The sequence below is a fragment of the Grammomys surdaster genome, unplaced genomic scaffold, assembly GCF_004785775.1.
Source record: "Grammomys surdaster isolate TR1022 unplaced genomic scaffold, NIH_TR_1.0 131, whole genome shotgun sequence".
NCBI classification, from domain to species: Eukaryota; Metazoa; Chordata; class Mammalia; order Rodentia; family Muridae; genus Grammomys; species Grammomys surdaster.
The window spans coordinates 1378340-1399611 of record NW_021604589.1 but is presented as its reverse complement, the minus strand read 5'-3'; the positions used below and the strand labels follow the sequence as shown (position 1 = coordinate 1399611).

Genomic DNA, 21272 nt, shown 5'->3' with positions numbered 1-21272 from the left:
CCCACCCCCTCCCATCTTCTAAAAGAACAAAACAAAGTTTATTTTAAAACTTTATTTCTGCAAAGCCAATCAAGAAGTGTTGGAAGGAAAAAGTGTAAAAGTTATCCTCGCATATTTGGGAACTTGAGCAAGCACTTAAAAGTTTGAGAAAATGACAGTTGAATCAAAGGCAATACCCAGCAATGTGTTTTAAAACAATGATGTCCGTTCTTAAGCAACATTCCTTTTTTCCCCTAATAGCTACAATATGATACAGTACGCAACAGCTCACTTGAAAGTGCTAGAATCAGAGGGTAAAGAATGCCAGAAGCCATCCCACTTACATTTCCTACTATACAATGCCTTTTTGGCGCTTGACAAATCAAGCATTCATGTAGCAATACATTCAATAGAAACAACTCATACTTTGGGTTTAAGATCCTTGCCCCTCCAGTTCCGATGTCGTGACATCTGACTCTTCATCATTGTAAATATTTTCAGCCTGGAGATAACCAAATAAATTCACAGGTAAAAACAGAATTTACTATCAATGTCTTTCAGTGACCCTTTAAATTGTCAGCATGTAGTTGCCTAATCACTGTTCAGAAAAGCTTCTAGAAAGCACTTCAAGCAACAATGACAGCGAGCGATGGTTGATAAATATCAAGATCCCAGCTAACAGTGCAATGACAAATATCGACACAGTGCATGTGTTTATATGAGTGTGGATAGAATGGTACTGAGCTAAATCTTACATGGTGTATAATACATACATACGCATGTGCGGAGGTCAGAAGACAGCTTTGGTAAGTTGGTTCTCTCCTATCACTTTTACATGGGTTCTAGGCATTTGAACTTAGATCATATAATGGTTTATAAAACAAGTTCTTTACCTGCTGAGCCATCTTGCATGCTCAGAATAGGTTTCCTTAAACTGTTCCCACCCTACAAATTTTAATTTATGATTTTATTTTAATTTTGCCTAACCTAATTTGAGATATTTCTATTACATCCTATCAGCAGTGAGATGGTTTTACAGGAGTTATGAAAAAAAAATTCAACTTACCATCTGCCATATTTGCATGATGTTATCTTCAGACACAGAGCAAATGACCCAAGGTTCATTGGGGTTCCAACTGAAGTCAGAAATCTTGGCAGTGTGTCCTCCATGGATAAACTTAATAATAAAAAAAAAAAATCTTGATTTCATATCCTTTCCTATTCTAAGACTTTAAAATATTCTAAGATTTTAAAATAGTTTCTAGAACAGTCTTCTTAGCCTGCCCCAGAATTTAGAGGTAGAGTGACATGAGCTGTATATAATCTATTACCACTCCGATATTCTGAAATCCTTTCAGGAAAAAGACTAGCACATTATTCATATGTTAAGGTAGGATATTTCATCCCTAAGTTCGCTAGATAACTATACTACTACTTCCAAATTGAGTACAATGAATAATAACCAAGCATTTCCAACATGTCTGGTTGTATGCTCTTTCATGGACCTGACTGAGGAATCTTTTTGGTCCTTCTCTAGTGGCCTTTCACAGTAGCCTCCTCTCAATATTCCCAAGGCATAATATAGTGACAGGGTTGCTAAAAATAAAATACCAAGCCCTTTAAGGTCCAGAGTTGGAGCATAGACACCAATGAAATTTAAAAGGATGGGATCTTATTTTCAACAAGACACTGCCTAACAAACCTCTGCAGTACAACTTGGGTCAGGGCATTTTAACCAACAATTAAAAAAAAGAACAAAAATCACCGGGCAGTGGTGGTGCACGCCTTTAATCCCAGCACTTGGGAGCAGAGGCAGGTGGATTTCTGAGTTCGAGGCCAACCTGGTCTACAGTGAGTTCCAGGACAGCTAGGGCTATACAGAGAAACCCTGTCTTGAAAAACAAAAACAAACAAACAAACAAAAAACCCCGCATGAGATGAACAGACTAAGATGTGGGGTCACACATGTAATCTCAGCAGTTTAGAGCTAGGACTTGGCTACAGAGACCGTCTCCAAAAGGGAAAAAACTATTTCCACATAAGTGAAATGGTGAAAGCAGCTTTACAAATAATTTGCAGGCCAGGTTTAAACCTATGACTCCCACCTCTTAGCTTCTGTCAGTTGAACCACCTCTCCTCGCTGGTAATTTACTACTCTTACATGTCCTTTGATTTCAAGCTTTCTTATGAATACACCATAATAGATTTTTTAAAAGTTTCAATTATATGGGTATGTGTGACTATGTATGTGCCCTCTGAAGCCAGATATGTCTGATCTCTCTGGAGCTAGAGTTATAGACCATGTGTACCACCTGGCCTGAGTACTGGGAACTGAATTCTGGTCCTCTGCCAAGAACTGTAGGTATTTTCAACTGCTGAGCTACCTCACTAGCCCTGTAATGGTTTTCCTGAAGGAAACTATAAAACTATTGCAAATTCGTATTATATATACAGAGAAAACTAGCTGTAGACAAAGGCCTTTGTAAAAAATACTTTACCACCATGAAGGCTAAAAGTCACGCACAATAAAATACTTAGATGCTGCCATCTGGTTCTGGTAGTTTATTGAGGATAACATACATTCACTAACTCCCGCCCCCACCGTGGCCTTGTTGATATAAATGCCAAACATGCTGCTCTGTCTAAATCTCCTATCCTTCTCTTGCTCATTTCTGTCTGGAGCTACTGGGCACAGAAGCCAAAGGGGATAAGGAGCTGACACAAAGTTGGCATCGGTGAATACCTTCTGTGTCTTGGACTTTGTAACAAAAATTAACTCACCTAAGTGCTAAAACTTCTGTTTAGAGACAATGACCAAATGGTTGGAGGAGACAACTCAGAAAAAGGGCAAAGAACCACTACTAAGCCTGTCAGTATTTCATAGAAAAGTGGTAACTTCCATGTTAAGTGCTGGTAATCAAATAGCAGTGACACTACCCTCCCCCCACAGCAAAAACAAAACATACCTGACTGAAATTAGTAAGAGCTCAAGTTACCCTCACTGAAACATTTCCAAAAACTTCTGGGGCTCCATTTACTATTTGTGATAAATGTCAGAGCCTAATCACAAAACCTTCCTGGACTTCCTTTTTTGAACTCATTGGTAAGCTAACAGGCTAGTAAAAAAGTAAGCAAGTGTTTGTATGACATTTAATCTAATGCATACCAGGAGCTCTGGAGGCCCATCCTCTGCATCTTCTGCGGACTGTTCTTCTCCAATTTTACTATTAAGAAGGAAAATAAAGCTTTCATTACTCCAAAGTCATAAGTATTTCTCTATGAGAAGTACTTAAGACAGTGGTTCTCAACCTATGGGTTACAACCCTTTGTGAGGCTGCCTAAGACTATGTGAAAATGCATATTTAATTATGATTCATAACAGTAGCAAAATTACAGTTATGAAATAGCCACAAAAATAAGTTTATGGTTAGGGGTTACCGCAACACAAGGAACTATACTTTAAAGGGTTGCAGCATTAAGAATGTTGAGAACAGACTTCGTACTTTTTTTTTATTATTGTGAGAGATTTCCTGGAAATGGGTTGGAGTCCCTTATAATTAAAGCTGCAGAGTGAGAAGAAATATTCCCCATAACAAGCATTAGTTCAGTTTCTTTTTAACTGTGGTGTAAGCCAAGGGAAGATATGTTATGAATTTTGGGATGGGATGGGGAAGGGGGCTAGGTTTAAACCCAGGGTCCCACATATGGCAGGCAAAGTCTTATTGAGTTAGCCTCTCCTTGTCTGCCCCAAAGAAATTAAATTTTGTTGGTTTGAGATGATAGCTTTTTAAATTTATGTTTTTCTGCTGCAGCCCTTGGTTGGCATGGCAGTACAGTCCTGTGATCCTAGCACTTGGAAAAGGCAAGAATATCAGGATTTTGAGGCCAGTCTGATCTGAGCTATACGAGACACTGTGTCACAAAAAAATGAAAAGGAAAACACTCAAATCCAACAATTCTGTTATCTATGCTATATGCTACTCCAAGGAGACACCAACAGTATTTTAATGCTTGTGGTGCTAGAGACTGAACCCACAGCTTGTGTGTATGCTAGCTTTATCACTGAGCTACATCCCTAGTCAACTGTAACAAAAAGTTATTTTAATTTGCTAAGCACACATAAAGAATTTAAAACTTGAGTAACAACAAAACTCAGGCCTGGAGTGGTAGCTCAGTTGTTAAGACCACTTATTGCTGATACAGAACAGGGGTTTATGTCCCAGCCCCCAGATTGTACTATCCAAATACAACTACCAGTAGTCCCTGTTCTGAGGATCTGATATAAGCACCTGGCACACGTGTTGCATACACATACAGGCAAACACTCATACAAAATACATGTCCAATTTATGTTATTTGCTGATTTACTTTTATATTGCAGAATAGAAACTCTAGTTAAGAGTTTATTGAAGTTGACTCAGCAAATTGCTTTTGTGGTTTATGAGTTCTATTATGCAACCTGTTAGATTGGTGTATTTATGCAGTTCCTTGTCACCAGATCCCAAATTACCTTAAATCCCACACATTCAGACGGCGATCAGTACCACTTGAAGCCAGAATAGTTTCATTATGTGGAGACCAGTGGACCTAGCAATAGATATTTTGAAAACTTATTTAAGAGTCCTCTGTATCTTGGTTTATAAGTATCATTTTAATACGTATTTCCTTACCTCACACTCTGCATCCACTTAGCCTAGAGACTTCACTATCCAAGTCTTCCAAGTGACCCCTACCAATCCACCTTGATGGCACTAAACCCAACACTTTATGCTTGCTGTTCTACTGAGCTACATTTCAAGTCCTTAAGTATTCCCAGCTCCCTGAGCCTGCAGGCAGGAAGTCATGTTCTCTAGTACTGAAGAACCCAGGAACCCCAGAAAACTTTAGGCCCATAACCATCCATAAACCCTTTAAAATTAGCCTGTCCAAACCTATAATCTCTATTCTAAAACTAAGCATTAGGCCTTTTATTTTGCAGTGCACCCCCCCATATTGGCACTCTTAACTGAAAAATCCTTGAAAATAATTTCAAACTGATTCTGTTTTGGAAGAATTTTTCTTACTTCTGGATCAGAGGGGCCTCTCAAAAACAATGGGAGCAACAACAAAAATATCTAGCATCCTGATAGATTCTAAGAGGAGCTTGCTAAAAAAAATTAATGTTCAAATCCCACCAAATAAAATAACTTCAAATATTCTCCCCTCTCATGAAGTCCTTGACATAAAGATATCTGAAAACTGGGCCAGCATGACAGCTTAGTGAATAAAACTGCTTGCTGGGGCTGGAGAGATGGCTCAGTAATTAAGAGCATTGACTTCTCTTCCAGAGGTCCTGAGTTCAATTCCCAGCAACCACATGGTGGCTCACAACCATCTGCAATGGGGTCTGATGCCCTCTTCTGGTGTCTCTGAAGAGAGCAATGGTGAATACATAAAATAAATTAAAAAAAAAAAACTGCTTGCTGAAACAAAACCTGACAATTTGAGTTCAGCCACCGTTACCCCCAAGGTAGCAGGATAAAACTTATTCCCAGAAAGTGTCCTCCAATCTCCCACCACATGCCTGTTCCAGTATGCATATGCCCATACATATACACACAATTATAGATAAAACAGACACCCCCAAACTATCACTCACATACCTGGAAAATTTCATCCTTATGCGATTCAAAGGTGTGGAGTTTTAGTTTCAGATTACGCAGGTCCCATAAAGCTACAGTCTAGAGAAGAAAACAAATGAATGACTTCTATATTTTATGTATGATCTTTAAAATGCCTATTAAAGTACAAAATAGGATTTGGTAAACAATAAATACAAAAGGAAACAAAACTATGAAACCTTATCTGCAGAGCCGGTTGCCAGAATGAACTCGCTGTAGGGATTGAATGAGAGGCAGTTGACCTCAGCAGTGTGTGCATCCACCAAATGGCTTGGCTTAGAAGTGGTATTGGATCTGGTGTCCCATCTGAAACACAAAAAAGGACAAGGCATACAGTTACCTACAGCTCCCAAACATTTGGCTCAGTAGAGATTATTTCTTTCTGTATGAAGCTCTGATATGTTTACCCATTCACAAATATGCAAACCACATACAGCCAGCAATTTGGGCTTTTGTCTATTAAATGACTTTTTTTTTTTTTTTTTTTTTTTGGTTTTTCGAGACAGGGTTTCTCTGTGCAGTCCTGGCTGTCCTGGAACTCACTCTGTAGACCAGGCTGGCCTCAAACTCAGAAATCCGTCTGCCTCTACCTCCCAAGTGCTGGGATTAAAGGTGTGCGGCACTATCGCCCGGCTAAATGACATATTTTTAAACCTCCATAACTAGGATTATTATTCTAGTTCCTTTTTATTGGATTTCTATCTTAATTACATACATTCTTAAATGTACACAAAACACAGACTACAGGATACCTAACATTTTTTAACCTATAATCAGCCTTGCCAAATCAGTATATTGTTCTCCTAGTCTCAATATTACAATACTTATGAAATGAGTTATTTATTCACTGATTTTAATGCAGCTCCATGGCCACACCCAGATGGAAACACTTTCTTCCTCCCTGACCTCTAATCAGTTAACTCTGGATCATAAATTTAGAATTTATCATTATTCAAGCCTTTTTCTTCACATTTGTATAACAATTTTTCTTCATTTTTAATAAACTGTTTACTACACACATGTAGCTAATTATGTATCAATTATAACTCACAGAAAGCTATTTCTCATTTTAAAACTACAATGTAACTTTTAAGAAACAGAACTCAATCAGTCTACCAGTCACTGGTGGTCATCCAGATTACCCATCAAGGTTCCATTGAACCTTACATCATAAGTTTCTGATCATCAGCAACAGATCCAAACAAGGACTCGTGCAGCAGATGCCAGGCCACATCCTCTACAACAGCTGAGTGGCCAGTAAAGATTGCTTTAGCATCCACAATTTTGCCTTCCTTTGGTCCTGCATTTATATCCCACAGGCAGACAGTCTAAAGAACAAAAAAACAACAAAAGCTATGAAAATGCCAGATTTAAAAGGTAACATCTTACTTAGGAACATATTCATCTTCTTAAAAGCAAAATAGACAATTGCTACTGTGGTTGTCCATCAGAACTAGATCGTTAGGATCCTACTGGTGAAGACAATACATCCTATGGTTGCAGAACAGAAAAATCAAGCTAGAACTGAGTTACATGTTACTACTACTTGGTGGATAGCCCTCCTGGTGCCAGAAGGTGCAATGCTGGTAGAGACGTCATTAACAATTTATTCCGCTCTAAACTGTACATACCAAGGCAAGATGTGCACACTGGTGCAATAGTGGCAAGACTGTTACAGAAAAGACAGATCCCTTTCTTACTTGGATGTGAGAGGCACCCCCAAAGCAGAGAATCTGGTGGTGTAAACCTGTATAAGCCCAGTTTATGATGCCATAGGCCATAGTTAGCTACAGCTATTGTTAGCAGAAAGAAAGAGTAACTGCTTAACATCTATGGAATTTCATTTTCCATAGACACCTAATGAAAATAATCTACAATTAGTGTCAAGAGATGCACAACTTTGGAAAATAGAACCTGTTGAATTTTACACAAATAATAAATGAAAAGGTAAATCTGGCAGTCTTCTTTTAAATGATGGTAACCTTCCAATCTTCAAAAGAGTTTTTTGAAACCCTAGGGCTCTAACAGAGTAGTCTGAATGTAGGAAATGTTAACAATTTATGATGTTATCTTAGAAAAATGTCAATCTAGAGATCCTGTAGCTTAAATCTAGGACACTTTCACCCTCAATATAAGATACAGCAGATTAAGAAAAACAGAGCTCTTTACATGATCATCAGATGCACTCAGGAGATGTCCACTCAAATTAGAATTCCAGGAAAGACCATAGCCTTCCTTTTGGTGACCTCTTAATCTAAGATCAGGATTACATTCTCCACTTGGATCTAAAAGGAAAAAGAAACACATTAACCACTAAGTTATCTGTTTATCAGAATTGGCAAGAGCCAAGTGTCAGACTCCTTTCAATGAGTGAACCATACAAGAACACAGACTACATCTAACCCACAAGTGCTTTGACTAGTTTTGGAAAACTCAATGCTATCTATCACTAATACAGAAATGTTGACAACTACAGCTATTCCATAAATCTGTGTAGTAGCTACCCCATCATCTCATTCCAAGCAATTTTTAGAAATGTATCTAACATGTCCAGTCCTTCATTTAGTCCTTGCATATCGAGGTAGCCTGAAACCACGAATGACCCTTGGCAAACCTTTCAGACTGTGACATGCTCAGAGCAATGAAAGCATACTGCAGCAACTTGCTGTAGTACAGTAGATCAAGGATTCATCTAACTTCACTGTTGAAATTGTTGGTTTTCATTACCATGAGTACACACGGAGCCTGTGACCAGATTTCCATTAGAAACTTCAGACCTTGGGCCTCAAACAGGCTTCTCTGGACAGTCACTTAGCAAAAATTCCTAGAGTTTTCTGCTACAGAAAAAGTATCTCCTGCTTGACCCCAGAAAGGAAGTACTCAGAAGTCTGTATGCATCCCCTCTGGAGAACTACTGCCTATCTACCTGATTGATAGCTTTTTTTCCCTCTGCTTTTGCTCTGGATCTTTTTTTTAATTTTTTATTTTATTTTATTTCATTTTTTGTTTTTTTGAGACAGGGTTTTTCTGTGTAGCTCGGGCTGTCCTGGAACTCACTCTGTAGACCAGGCTGGCCTCCAACTCAGAAATCCGGCTGCCTCTGCCTCCCAAGTGCTGGGATTAAAGGCGTGCGCCACCACCGCCCAGCACTCTGGATCCTTTGTTGAAATAAACCACACCTGCAAGTATCATCTCCTATCAGGTTCTAGTGAATCACCAAACTTGCAGGTAGTTATGAGATCTCTCACTTTATAAAGTTTTAAAAGTTATACAGTATACTACTTTAGATTTTACAAATTTATTTTGAGTAAATGACTTCCATACTTTCTATATAAACACATACAAGTGTTTGACCTGCATGTGTGTCAGTTCACCACATACATACATGGTGCCCAGATGCCCAAAGAATTGGAACTACAGTTATAGAGGCCTGTGAGCTCCCATGTGAGTTCTGGGAATTGAACCCATATCCTCTGGAAGAGCAGCCAGAGTTTCTAATTGCTACTGAGCCATATCTCCAGCCCCTACAGTACAGTACTTTAAATTATTTTTAAAATATTATCATCTCAAATCAAGAAAGATGTGTAATGGCCTGGCTTTTTTACTACATACCTGGCTTTGCAGGGTGTTTTGTATAGTCAAAAACCAAAACATCAGAAGATGGTGTTTTTGTGGCAATGATGTGAGGATTCTGTGGCATATAACGAGCACGATTTACTTCTCCTTCATGGTTAATTTTAATTTCACATTCAATTTTTCCGGTTACAGAACCAAAGCCACCAAATTCTAATGTAAAGAGACATAAACAAAACATATACATTCAGGATTAAAACTCACAAGTCATTTAGTTCAATCAACCCAACCGATTTTACCCTGTCAGAATAGAACACAAATTGAGAAAAAGAAAATCTCCAAACTACAGGCTATCTGCTATATGAAATTTATTCTCAAAGCCCATTTGCATATGGATTGCTACTTCATGTTAAGTTAATTCAGTTAGTTCTACACCTTGTATATACAAAAATTTAAAAACTAGCCTTTTTAGTTAAGATTTGATTATTCACAAAAATCTCACCTTCCATAACAGTGCATATAGTTTTCCTTCTCTTAATTGCTGAGTAATATTTTAAACACATTATAATCTGCTTAACCAATTTCCTGTAACCTCCTATTTTGCTAGACTGATCCTAATTTGTTGGTACTATAAATGCTATTGTGAAAATCTCACACATGTTGTGTGACTAGTTCTTTAAATTATATTTCCAAGCCAAAAGCCAACTACAAATTTTTAATATACATGCTAAGATGAATACTCTTTGACATTAATATTGAAATATGTAGTATACTCACTCACCTCCCTTGTCACTGTCACAATGGGAAGCATCAAACTGTGCATCATCATTGGGAATATGAACTCGAGCAACCACCAGATGATTCTGCTCATCAGATGTATGAGTGCCCAGCACTAGCCAATGAAGGGCATAATCCTTTCCTTCTGGTCTGTTTAGGAGGGAAAAAAAAGTCAAACTAATCCTACAGGAATTTTCAGTTGCTAACAAATTCAGTCTGGTTCCCTCAAAATTAACATGAACACTTCTTTAGCAAATATATACTGAACACCATGTATAAACCTGCTTCCCATCTAATTACCAACTTTATTCTCATACTTTCAAATGTAAGAAAACATTCTATATGAAGAGTTTGGTTTTTCTTTCCTCCCTGAAGAGTCATCTTCTTTGCCCTCAATTAGCATTGCGAGTGCTACCTTTCCTAGAACAGCATTAGGGACAGTAGATCCAACTCACCAAACACACCAACATCTGTCTACACTGAAGTTCATCATACACTGAAGTTCATCACTGATCTTATACTCATATATCCAGACTTCTCACTCAAATTGTACCTTCAGCCTATAGCCTATGTTTATTGCTAGATGTTTTTGTTTTTCCAGTAAGAGGCAGTGAGGTAAAATGGAATGAGTGAAGTGTTAAGTAAGGGAAAAAAATGGGGGGTTATATTCTGGTTCAAACTAAAACTAGCTATATGCAACTATTTGCACAACCTCTCTCCAGTCTCATTTTCTTCACCTAAAAAAATAGGTTAAGTAAAATGACACGATATAAAATCATTTATTTTTGTTTATGATACCTATGCAATGAACATTCTCAATTTAAGTGTTTGTTACCTTGCTAAATTCACCTTGAAGCTGAAGAACTTACCAGTGCCTCTTGGCACCATGATCCAAACAGCAATTTTTACAAAAGATTTATTTATTTTATCCATTAGTACCACCATTGCTCTCTTCAGGTATCTCTTCAGACACACCAGAAGAGGGCATCAGACCCGACTGCAGATGGTTGTGAGCCACCATGTGGTTGTTGGGAATTGAACTCAGGACCTCTAGAAGAGCAGTTAGTGTTCTTAAACGCTGAGCCATCTCTCCAGCCCCCAAACAGCAATTTTTGCACTGCTAAGTATCAACAATGCTTTTCCATTGTCTTATCTAGAACAATTTTCAGCTGTGCTCTACTGTCCCACAGAAAAGTAGGACTCTAAGTCCCAACACCAGACAAGTTAGGTCATATATCTGCTTGTTCCTAAATTTCATCTGTACAAAGGAATTGGTGACTTTTTAAAATAACAACCAAAAGAGTTGTAGTTATGTCCATGCACATCATTTTGTAGTAATTTACAAAATTAAATTCTATCAAGTTAAAGTTTGGCTTATGGTAAAACAGAACATACACAACTCCTGAAAAGAACAGGTAGGAGTGGCTAAGCAATAGTAAGTTTGGGGGGTAGGAATTAATTGATGCATTCACAGTAAGCCAAAAGTATAATATGACTTGGGGTGAGGGCATGCATAAATATATATATATTTTGGTTTTTCAAAACAGGGTTTCTCTGTACAGCCCTGGCTGTCCTGGAACTCACTCTGTAGACTCAGAAATCCGCCTGCCTCTGCCTCCCAAGTGCTGGGATTAAAGGAGTATGCCACCACTGCCCAGCAGTATATTTATTTTTTACTCAGAAAAATTAACCTGAAAATTTTAGGCTTTGGCTGGGTGGCCTACATCTACAATTGCAACTATTCAGACTGCTAAAGCAGTAAGATCACAAACTAAGGCCTGTCAGAGCCATTCAGTGAGCTCAAGGGCAGTGTGCACGCACAACTAAGCAGATACCCTGACTCAAAAAAAAAAAAAAAAGAGCATTGGAAATATAGCTTGGTTGTATAGCATTCAACTCTCATGCATGAATTCTGGGTTCAATTTCTAGTGTAAAGAGAGGAGGAAAGGCCATGGACAAAGTAAAACCTTTACAGGGATCTTAAATATATCTCAAGAGACCTACTATGTGGGAGAAAACAACAAAAAGACTATTTTTAGTGGGGTTAAGTAGTAAGTAAAATAAAAGCAAATAGGTAGACAGTTCAGTTTATCATAGGACCTTTCTAAGAACTGTATCAGCTAAGCTGGGGGAATCTTAAAAATTCTGCAACTCAAATTCAAATATTTCAGTTTCACATTACTTGTTTCTTACATAAAGATTATTTTTACATTTTAATAAAAAGTCCTTTATCAATATCATTAAATCAAACCTACTTCAGACCATGGTGGAACACACCTTTAACCCGAGCATTTGGGAGGCAGAGGTAGGCGGATCTCTAAGTTTGAGGCCAGCCTGGTCTATAGCATGAGTTCTAAGATACCCAAGGCTACAGATAAACCCTATCTCAAAAAACAAAAAAACAAAACAAAACAAACAACCCCCCCTACTTTCCTAAACGCATATTATTTTCCTCAATATTGGACACACTCACATGCACCGATGACAAAGCAATCTAAGCTAGGCATGGTGGTACACACCTTTAATTCCAGTACTCTGAGATTAAGGCAGGTGGATCTCTAGGAATAGACCCCATCCCTGATCCCTAGTCTACACAATGAGGTTCAGGTCAGCCAGAGCTACTCAGTGAGATAGACTCCCATCTATCTTTATTACCAAAATGCTTTTATTACGTAACTGCAATGCTAAGAAACTGACCCAACAATCACAAAAATATGCTGTACTTATTACAAGACTATTTCCAGTAGCACTATTTGTTGCAGCAAAGGACCAAAAACAACCTAAATACCAAACAACAAGTTTAACAGTGACATAAACTTTATTCATAAAGTAGAATTGTGTGGCATCTTCATAAAAATGGATATGTGTCTGCATACTGATAATAGAGTCTCCATCATATTCTTTTTTGTTTGTTCTAGCTGTCCTAGAACTCTGTATGTAGACCAACCAGGTCCTGCCGTCTGTCTCCCAAGTACTGAGATTAAAGTTATATGCCATCACAATTGGTTTTCCAATACATTCTTAATAAAAGAAGTTAACTCAACAACTTACTATCATAAAAAATAAATCCCAGAACTGAAGGCAGAGGTCAAACAAACAAACAAACAAACAAAAAAACCTAAGGAACCCAGGTCTGGTGGTGCAGCCTTGTGATCTTTGCTACTCATAAGGCAGGAGGATTCATGTTCAAGGCCACTCCCAGCAACTGACACTTTATTTCAAATAAAGCGTTCATTTAAGTTTTGGGATAATGCTTGGTGGTAGAATGCTTGACTAGCAATCATGAGGCCCAGGATTCAATCTTCAGGACAAAAAAATAAATAAATAAACACGCTTCTACATTCTCTCAAGACGGGCCAAAAATGTAAAGCAACTGCCTTCACTAGGGCAGAGGGAATTAGGAGTACTGGCATGGAAGAAAACTTATTCTTTGTACCATATACTTCTGTACTGACTATCATTCCAATTATTTAATAAGGAACAGGAATATAATCCAGTGGTAGAGTGTATGTCTTGAATGCAGCTGGGTTCACTTTCCAGTTTATAAAAACTTTTCAAAATCAATTGTTCAGACAAGTCCAAGTCATCATTAGAAAGTATATTAAATATAGACAGGAGAACATGAGGACAAGTCACTCCATACCCTCAAAATGAAACCCAACAAAACACCACACAGCAGTCCTCAAGAGTCAATTATTTCATGTGCTTTCTTTTCTTATAATCTCCAAATCTCTGAACACCCCACAATTTTATCTCATAATTTTTCTGTATACAAGTTAACACTTGTAAGGTAGAGCACTTGGGAGACAAAGATCTCAAAGTAAGGCCAGCTTATTCTGTAGAGCAAGTTTTAGGCCAAGCAGAGCTATGTAACAATAAACTGTGTTTAAAAAAAAATCTAAACATGTAATTTATTTATCTTTGGTTAAGCTAAGTGTGTTAAACCTCACATCTTGAGTCTGAACCCCAGAACTCACATGGTAGAAGAACTGACTCCTCAAAGTTATCCTCTGACCTACAAAACATACCATGGTGCATCCATCCCCATATAAATAAATGTAAAGGTAAATGCTGAGGGTAACATATAAAATTACAGTTTGAGCATCCCTAATTCAAAATGTTCCAATTATCTGATATTTGTTGAATACAAGAATACTGATGGAAATTCCACACCTGACCTCATGTGACTATTTAATCAAAGCACAAGTACAATGGAAAATACAGTATAAAATTATTTTTAGGGTATATGTAAGACTTGGGACCCATCCCCAAGATAACACATTAAATAGATGCAAATAAAACACTCCAAAATGCATATTCTGCTCCCAAGCACGTCATAAGGGATACTCAAGTCTGGACTATCTTTTAAAAAAACCTTTAAGTAAAATGTATCAGAGGTAACATTAAAAATAGTTTTTACTGTGTATGTTAACATAAGCCTTTCAGAAGGCAGAGACAGGCAGATATCAGAGTTTTAGGTTAAAGAAAGATACATAATAGCCGGGCGGTGGTGGCACACGCCTTTAATCCCAGCACTTGGGAGGCAGAGGCAGGCGGATTTCGGAGTTCGAGGCCAGCCTGGTCTACAGAGTGAGTTCCAGGACAGCCCGGGCTATAGAGAAACCCTGTCTCGAAAAAAACAAAACAAAAAAAAAAAAAAAAGAAAGAAAAGAAAAAGAAAGAAAGATACATAGTGAGACCATATCTAAAGAAAAAAAGCTTTCATTGGTCTAAAAAACGCGGTATTTCTTAAAATTACTTCTGAACAGGCCTGGCATGATGGCACACACTTTTAATCCCAGTGCTTTAGAAGCTGAGGCAGCAGTGTAAAAGTTTTAGGCTAGCCTTATGTACACAGTGAGTTCCAGGCCAGCCAGAGCTACATAGTGAGACCATGTCTTTAAAATAAATAAGGGCTAGAAAGACAACTCAGAGGTTAAGAGCACTGGCTGGTCTTCAGAGGTCCTGAGTTCTATTCCCAACAACCACATGGTGGCTCACAACCATCTATAATGTGATCAGGTGCCCTCTTCTGGCCTAAAGGCATACATCCAGACAGAACACTGTATACATAATAAATAAGACCTTGTGTTTTAGACAGATAGATAGGTACATAGATTAAAATCAAGGTGAGGTAGGAAATCAGTATGTCATCACTTTGTTTTTACTCTACACAAGACACTTACCATGCAGGAGCTTATTTCCCCAAATGTATTTAAGACAGTACTATTAACATCTTCAGTTATCTGTAGATGAGACAACTAAGAAAGACAGAGTCTAAACAACCTGCCTTATCACACAAAGCTAATAAGCAAAGGCAAGACTCAAACCCAGGTCTCTTTGACAAAGAGACCTCTATTCTATTATGACCACTCTTCTATTATTATGCTTCAGTTAATTAAAAAAAAACCCATAAACTGTTAAGTCCTGATTAACAGAAAAACAAAAAGACAAATGCAGCAAAATTCAAAAGAACTTGAATACTCTTAATAGATAGGTTCATGTTTTTATTGTTATTCTTTAATTTTTTTTCAAGATTTATTTAAAGCATAACAGTATTTTCCCTGCATGTATGTCTTAACACACGGATGCCTCATGCCTGTGTAAGAAAAGAGCATCATATCCCTTAGGACCTAAATTACAGAAGGTTGTGAGACACCAAGATGAGTGCTGGGAACCAAAACCCCAAGTACTCAGCTGGGCAGTGGTGGTGCACGCCTTTAATCCCAGCACTTGGGAGGCAGAGGCAGGCAGATTTCTGAGTGCGAGGCCAGTCTGGTCTACAGAGTGAGTTCCAGGACAGCCAGGGCTATACAGAGAAACCCTGTCTCGAAAAAACAAAAACAAAACAAAAAACAAACCCCAAGTACTCTGTAAGAGCAGCCAGTGCTCTTAACACCTGAACTTTTTCTCTTGCCTTTTGGATTATTTGTTTGTTTTTCCCCGGGTCTTGCTAGGTGGTAGCAGGGCACGTCTTTAATACTAGCACTTGGGAAGCAGGTGAATCTTTGTGAGTTAGCGGACAACCTTGTCTATGCATCCAGTTCCAGGGTAGCCAGGGCTACAGAGAAACCCTGTCTCAAAAAAAAAAAAAAAAAAAAAAAAAAACCCCTCTCAAAAAAGAGGAAAAAAAAGAAACAAGGTCATAAGAGTATACCTCTGGCAGGCCTGTAATTTAAGAATTACAGCCATGTGCCACCACACCCAGCTCAATCTATTTTTTGTACTACTTACTTATTTATTTACTGTGTATGGATATGTATGTCTACAACAGTGTATATGTGTAGATAAGAAGACAACTTGCAGGAGTCAATTCTCCCTACCATGTGGGTTCTGGAGACTAAACTCAAGTTCTTAGGCTTGGAGGTAAGTGGCTTTACCATGCTGGGCCACCTTGCCAACCCTCAGTCTATTTTAGAATCTGTTCAAAAAACAGCTTAGCGCCGGGTGGTGGCGGTGGCGCATGCCTTTAATCCCAGCACTTGGGAGGCAGAGGCAGGCGGATTTCTGAATTCGAGGCCAGCCTGGTCTATAGAGTGAGTTCCAGGACAGCCAGGGCTACACAGAGAAACCCTGTCTCGAAAACAAAAAAAACAAAACAAAAAAAACAAACAAAAAACAAAAACAGCTTAGCCACAGAGCACATGCCTACCATGCTGAGGTCCTGGGTTTGAACCACCTCCAGTGCTGAAAAAATAAAATCAATGCCTAATAAGGCCCCATTATTTAGCCATTCAAGACTCTTTCTTCTCACTGGACATTTAGATTTTTTAAATGGAATTTTAATATAAAAAACCTGCAAATAAAAAACATCCGATTTATGAGACAAAAAGTACACATCTGGAAAGTCAAAGTTCATATATATAATCTATATATAATCTAGTCCTTACAAATTTTGCTTAAAATTGACTTTCTTTTACCACTAGTCACAAAATCTTCCTTGTATATTAGTTTTATTTAATCCTAATTATAGGCTCACAATACAAAAATTCAATATACTTTTAAGGTATGTGCCCCTATTCCTATAGAAAAGGTGCATGCCTAGATGATAAAGGTAGTGTAATGAAGGAGGTGCCTTGATTCTGGAGCCAACCGGTTTGGGTTGGTTGAGCCCTAGTTTGTAAGCTATGAGATCACCAGTAGTGTGCGCTTGAGCACAGTGCTTACAATTCTCAGCCCTTTTCATCACGGGTAAATCTCTGAACCACAACTGGAGTTGTTATGAGTCGTAAACTCTTCAGATGTGTCAGATCCTATTATTCTAAGTGCTCCTCTGCAAATATCAGCAATTATGCCAAATTTTACAAATATTCAAGAAAACCACTTAACAAGAATCTCAACCTGAATTCTATACTGAAACCAAACGACTCTTTTTCTTTGGTTAACTACTGCCAAATTATTTTTCCTTTTGCTAGTAATAGTAACTAAATGTATGCTTAAGTGTATTCACATTGTATTCGGCTACCAAAAATGCATCAAGCCAAAATAGCTTTTCATTTGTTATGTATATAATCTTTTCTATTACGTTTGAAAATAATGTATTGAGCTGGAGTCCAGAGATGCTGGTCTAATACAGTTCATAGAGTGGAAAATATTCAGTATTTGCTATACACATACCATTAGAATCACAATATTCTCTTCTGGACACCCCTTTAGGCTGGAAACCATCTTAAGTTTTGAAGATAACCACTTGCCGCCTCACCCTGATTACACATTTACGTTCTCACCATCGACAATACCTACAAATTTAAAACGGTACTTAAATCTACACAAAATAAAAGTTGCCAGAAACCCTTACTTAGTCACTTCAGGAAGCCACTGAACCGTAAGACTGGGCCACTGAAGAGCATGGGTCATAACCAGGTCATACAGAAACGGCGTATTCTTCTTCCAGATTTTATATTCTTCATTGATGACACGCTCCTCCACAGTATCTTCAAACACTGAAATTTGGAGAAAGCCCACAATTAAGTGGCTGAGAAGGATTGCAGTCAAAGCATGGATACGGATACTGGAGGTCACCTCGAAACGGCCACACCTTAGCTATTCTTTCCTTCTACCTATTATGCGCACACTATCTGCTCTCCCAAAAAGTGAGAAGACTAACATCAGGAAGCGTTTTCACCTCCACTTTCAAGATCAGGATCTCCTGCGCTTAGCGAATTGGGTCATTAATTGCACTAACATCGAGATTTTCAACCTTTTTATAGCTGTTCGCACCTGTTCTAAGATGACCTGTATTGTAAACGGGCGCCACGACCCACTCGAATAGACAAAATCCACGTGTAGCAGCAGCCCATAGGCCTGCTTCCTCCACCCCCACCTCAGAGAAGGCCCCAGCTCCCACCACGCCAACCAACATCGGCAGCCATAGTCCGGCGGGCTCCAGATCCTCCCCACCCCCCCCCCCCCAACACGGACAAGGGCCGCGACCCCGAGCCGGACGACGAACACGCGCACGGAAGAATCCGCTGCACTTACTTCACCGCGATCGCCTGCGCCCCCGAGCCAAGGGCGTCGGAGGGAGCTAGGCCGCGGGGAGGCGGGTGGGGGGAGCGGGTGGGGGAGGGGGCCTACCCCTCGGCCCCGCGCCCGGCTCCGGAAGTGCTCACGGCCCTCGGCAAGCAGGCCCCCGTCCCGCGGAGGCCCCCTCCAGGCGCGCGGCTAGCCTCGCGCCCAGCCCCGCCCCCTGCTCCTCAAGCCAATTCGCGCCTTTCGTCGGCGCGTGCCGAGGCCTCGCGCGCCCGCCGCCCCCCGTAGCCCTGGCGCGCGCCCGCCGCCCCCTGTAGCCCCGGCGCGCGCCGCCCCGCAGGGCCTCCTTACTCTCTTTACTCGCCATCTTGCGTCGGGTCGTTCGCCCCCTTTGCCGCCTCGGACTTCTCTCGTTAGTCAAGAGCAGCCCGATCGCAGGCGCTCCTGCCTTTCCCAGGCACGTCACGCACTCCAAGCTCGGAAAGCCTGAGCTCGGTCTGGCTGTCTGGGTGCTCCCCAGACGCCGCGATCGTCTCTTCTGCCTCCTCCCCGCTTGCGGGTAGCGAGGTCTGAGACGCTCTCCTCTCTCTCCCTCTCTCCAAACTTGGAACGAGACTTTTCAACCCGCGCCTCTCAGCCCGCCCAGGCAGCTGAGCGCAGGCGCATACGCCCTGGGAAATTGGAGAGGCGGAGGAGAGGCGGGCCTGGGAGCCAACGGCTCCGCTCCCTGGACCAATAGCGTGCAATGGGAGGGTCTTACGCGCTCTTCGGAGGCGGGCTTCTCGGGAGTGGGTGGGGCGTCCCGCGGCAGGAAGTTGGTGAGGCGCATGCGCAAGGCGTCACTCGGCTCTCCCCAGGCTGGCCGCGGGGGCGGATGGGCCCGCGCGGGGGTGGGGCGCATGAGAGCGCGGTGTGCAGGCTGCGCGGGGGCTGCGCGCCCCAGGGCCAAGAAGCCTGGGGCCCGCGGGGCGTGGTTGCTTAAAGCAGCAGAGGCGGCGGCAGGAGGGGGGTGCGAGGGGGGCAGGGAAGCTACAGCCGCCTTAGCAAAGCAAAATCTCAGAGCTAGCGAGGAAAATGGTTTCCTGTTCTCGAGAGATTACAGTGCCCTCAAAGTCTCCCAGATAATCACGGACACGCAGTTTTCTGCACCCCTCAAAGGTTCCCATCCCAACGTTTCGAGGGCCCAGTCGAGCCGTGGTGACATTTGTCATAAGCGAAAGGGACCTTTAGGAGAGACCTTGGGCCGTTTTTTTTTTCTGCCAGAAGCTGGGCAGGCCTTTATTTAAGGCCTGCGATGGCGCAGGCCTTCAGTCCGCCCATGGCCTAAAGTTGACTTAAATTACTTTTTGTTTGTTCACCTATTAGCGTCCTTAATGTACCGGTTTGTTAGCTTCCTGCTGCAGCAGGGGATTTTGTGCCTGCGAGTGCTTCCCTATCTCAGTTCCTGCCTAGGCCCCTGCTGAGTCATTCTTGTCACCTGAAGGGGTCCCATTTTGACCCAGCAGCTGGCTGCTGAACTGGAGAGAGCTGGGCTGGGCTAATCTAGGCCTGCATACCTGAGCTCTGCTTTTCTCTGGAAGCTTTTTCGCCTGGAGAGAGAGTGTGTGTGTGTTTGGGGTGGGGTTGAAGAGAAAGAGAGCCACATGATCTCAGGGAGAAAATGAGGGCCAGAGCAGAGGGGCCCAGGCGCCTACGCTTAAAGGGAACCACAGTCTACAGCTAAACTCAGAGGCTCTCCTTGCAAAAACACCCCCGGAACATTTGTTCCCTTGATAGCTTTCCAAGTGCCTTTATGCTTAAACGCAACCATGCAGAGGCCGCGATGATGCCCTCTTTTCTGATCGGGAAACAAACTCAGACATTACTCTAGTATGTGACAGAAACAGTCATATTCCCTTATATAGAAATTTACTGTCTTGGGTCTCTGTTTTCCCATGTGGTACAATTCATTATTATAACGCCCTCTCTCCATGTCAGCTCCAAGAATCTTGCTGGTGACGAACGCTGAAGGGGTGGCTGGAGGCGGGGGTGGGGGTGGGGGCGGTTAGAAGGGTGTTGTAGCATGGGTCCTCTGTGTTCCAGAAAACTCGTGGTCAAACATTTTCTTTGAAAGGGGCCAGACAGCCCTCCGTGTTGTAGCTCAACAGCGATAGAAAATATGGATAAACCTGGCCATCTTCCAGTAAAACTATAGACACTGAAATTTGAACCTCATGTACTTTTCACAGGTCACAAAATATTCTCTCTTTTTTTCCAATCACTTAGAAATGGAAAAATCATTCTCCACTTCAGGGCCATGCAAAAGCCGGTTGGTGAGTGAGATTTAAAGGACTGTAGCTTGTTCACCTTGTTCTAGAATAATTGTGTCCTACAGCTCTGCTTCGGTGGGAACTATGTGTGCTCGGAGAAGACTTTGAGAGGTGATTTCCTGTCTCTAATATAATTTGCTCATTTTGATGAGTAGTTATGATTTCCAAAATAAACGTTTAAAGGACTGAGCGATCCTGATGTGGTGGCACATGCCTGTAATCCCGGTTCGTGGAAGCTGGAGGAAGGAGGATCATTGTTCAAAAGCCAGCCTGGAGTGCCTAGGGACCTTGTCTCAAAAAACGAGTAAATCTTCCCAAACAATATGAATTTAGTTAGGCTGTGTACACACAGGGAGGGGGAGGGAGGGAGTGCGTGGGGGGGGGAGTGTATCCTGGATATCTAATCCAAGGCCTTGCACATGGCAGGCAAATGCACTTCTCAGCTAAGTACATTCTTTATACTGTTTATTTTACCTTCAAGACAATGAGAAGGAAGCTTGGA

At 40.9% G+C, this 21272-nt stretch overlaps 1 protein-coding gene across 1 annotated transcript; it reads right to left on the bottom strand.

Moving 5' to 3' along the window:
• Positions 1-37: 37 nt before the first annotated feature.
• Rbbp7 (RB binding protein 7, chromatin remodeling factor) lies at positions 38-19184 on the bottom strand. Its single transcript, XM_028762167.1, has 12 exons — positions 18813-19184; positions 17788-17932; positions 9994-10139; positions 9252-9425; positions 7809-7924; positions 6807-6967; positions 5819-5945; positions 5622-5699; positions 4490-4566; positions 3146-3203; positions 1046-1156; positions 38-481 (listed from the first exon to the last, which is right to left on the bottom strand). The coding sequence occupies exons 1-12, from the start codon at positions 18826-18828 to the stop codon at positions 413-415; spliced, it is 1278 nt and encodes a 425-aa protein (XP_028618000.1). The 5' UTR covers positions 18829-19184; the 3' UTR covers positions 38-412.
• Positions 19185-21272: the final 2088 nt, after the last annotated feature.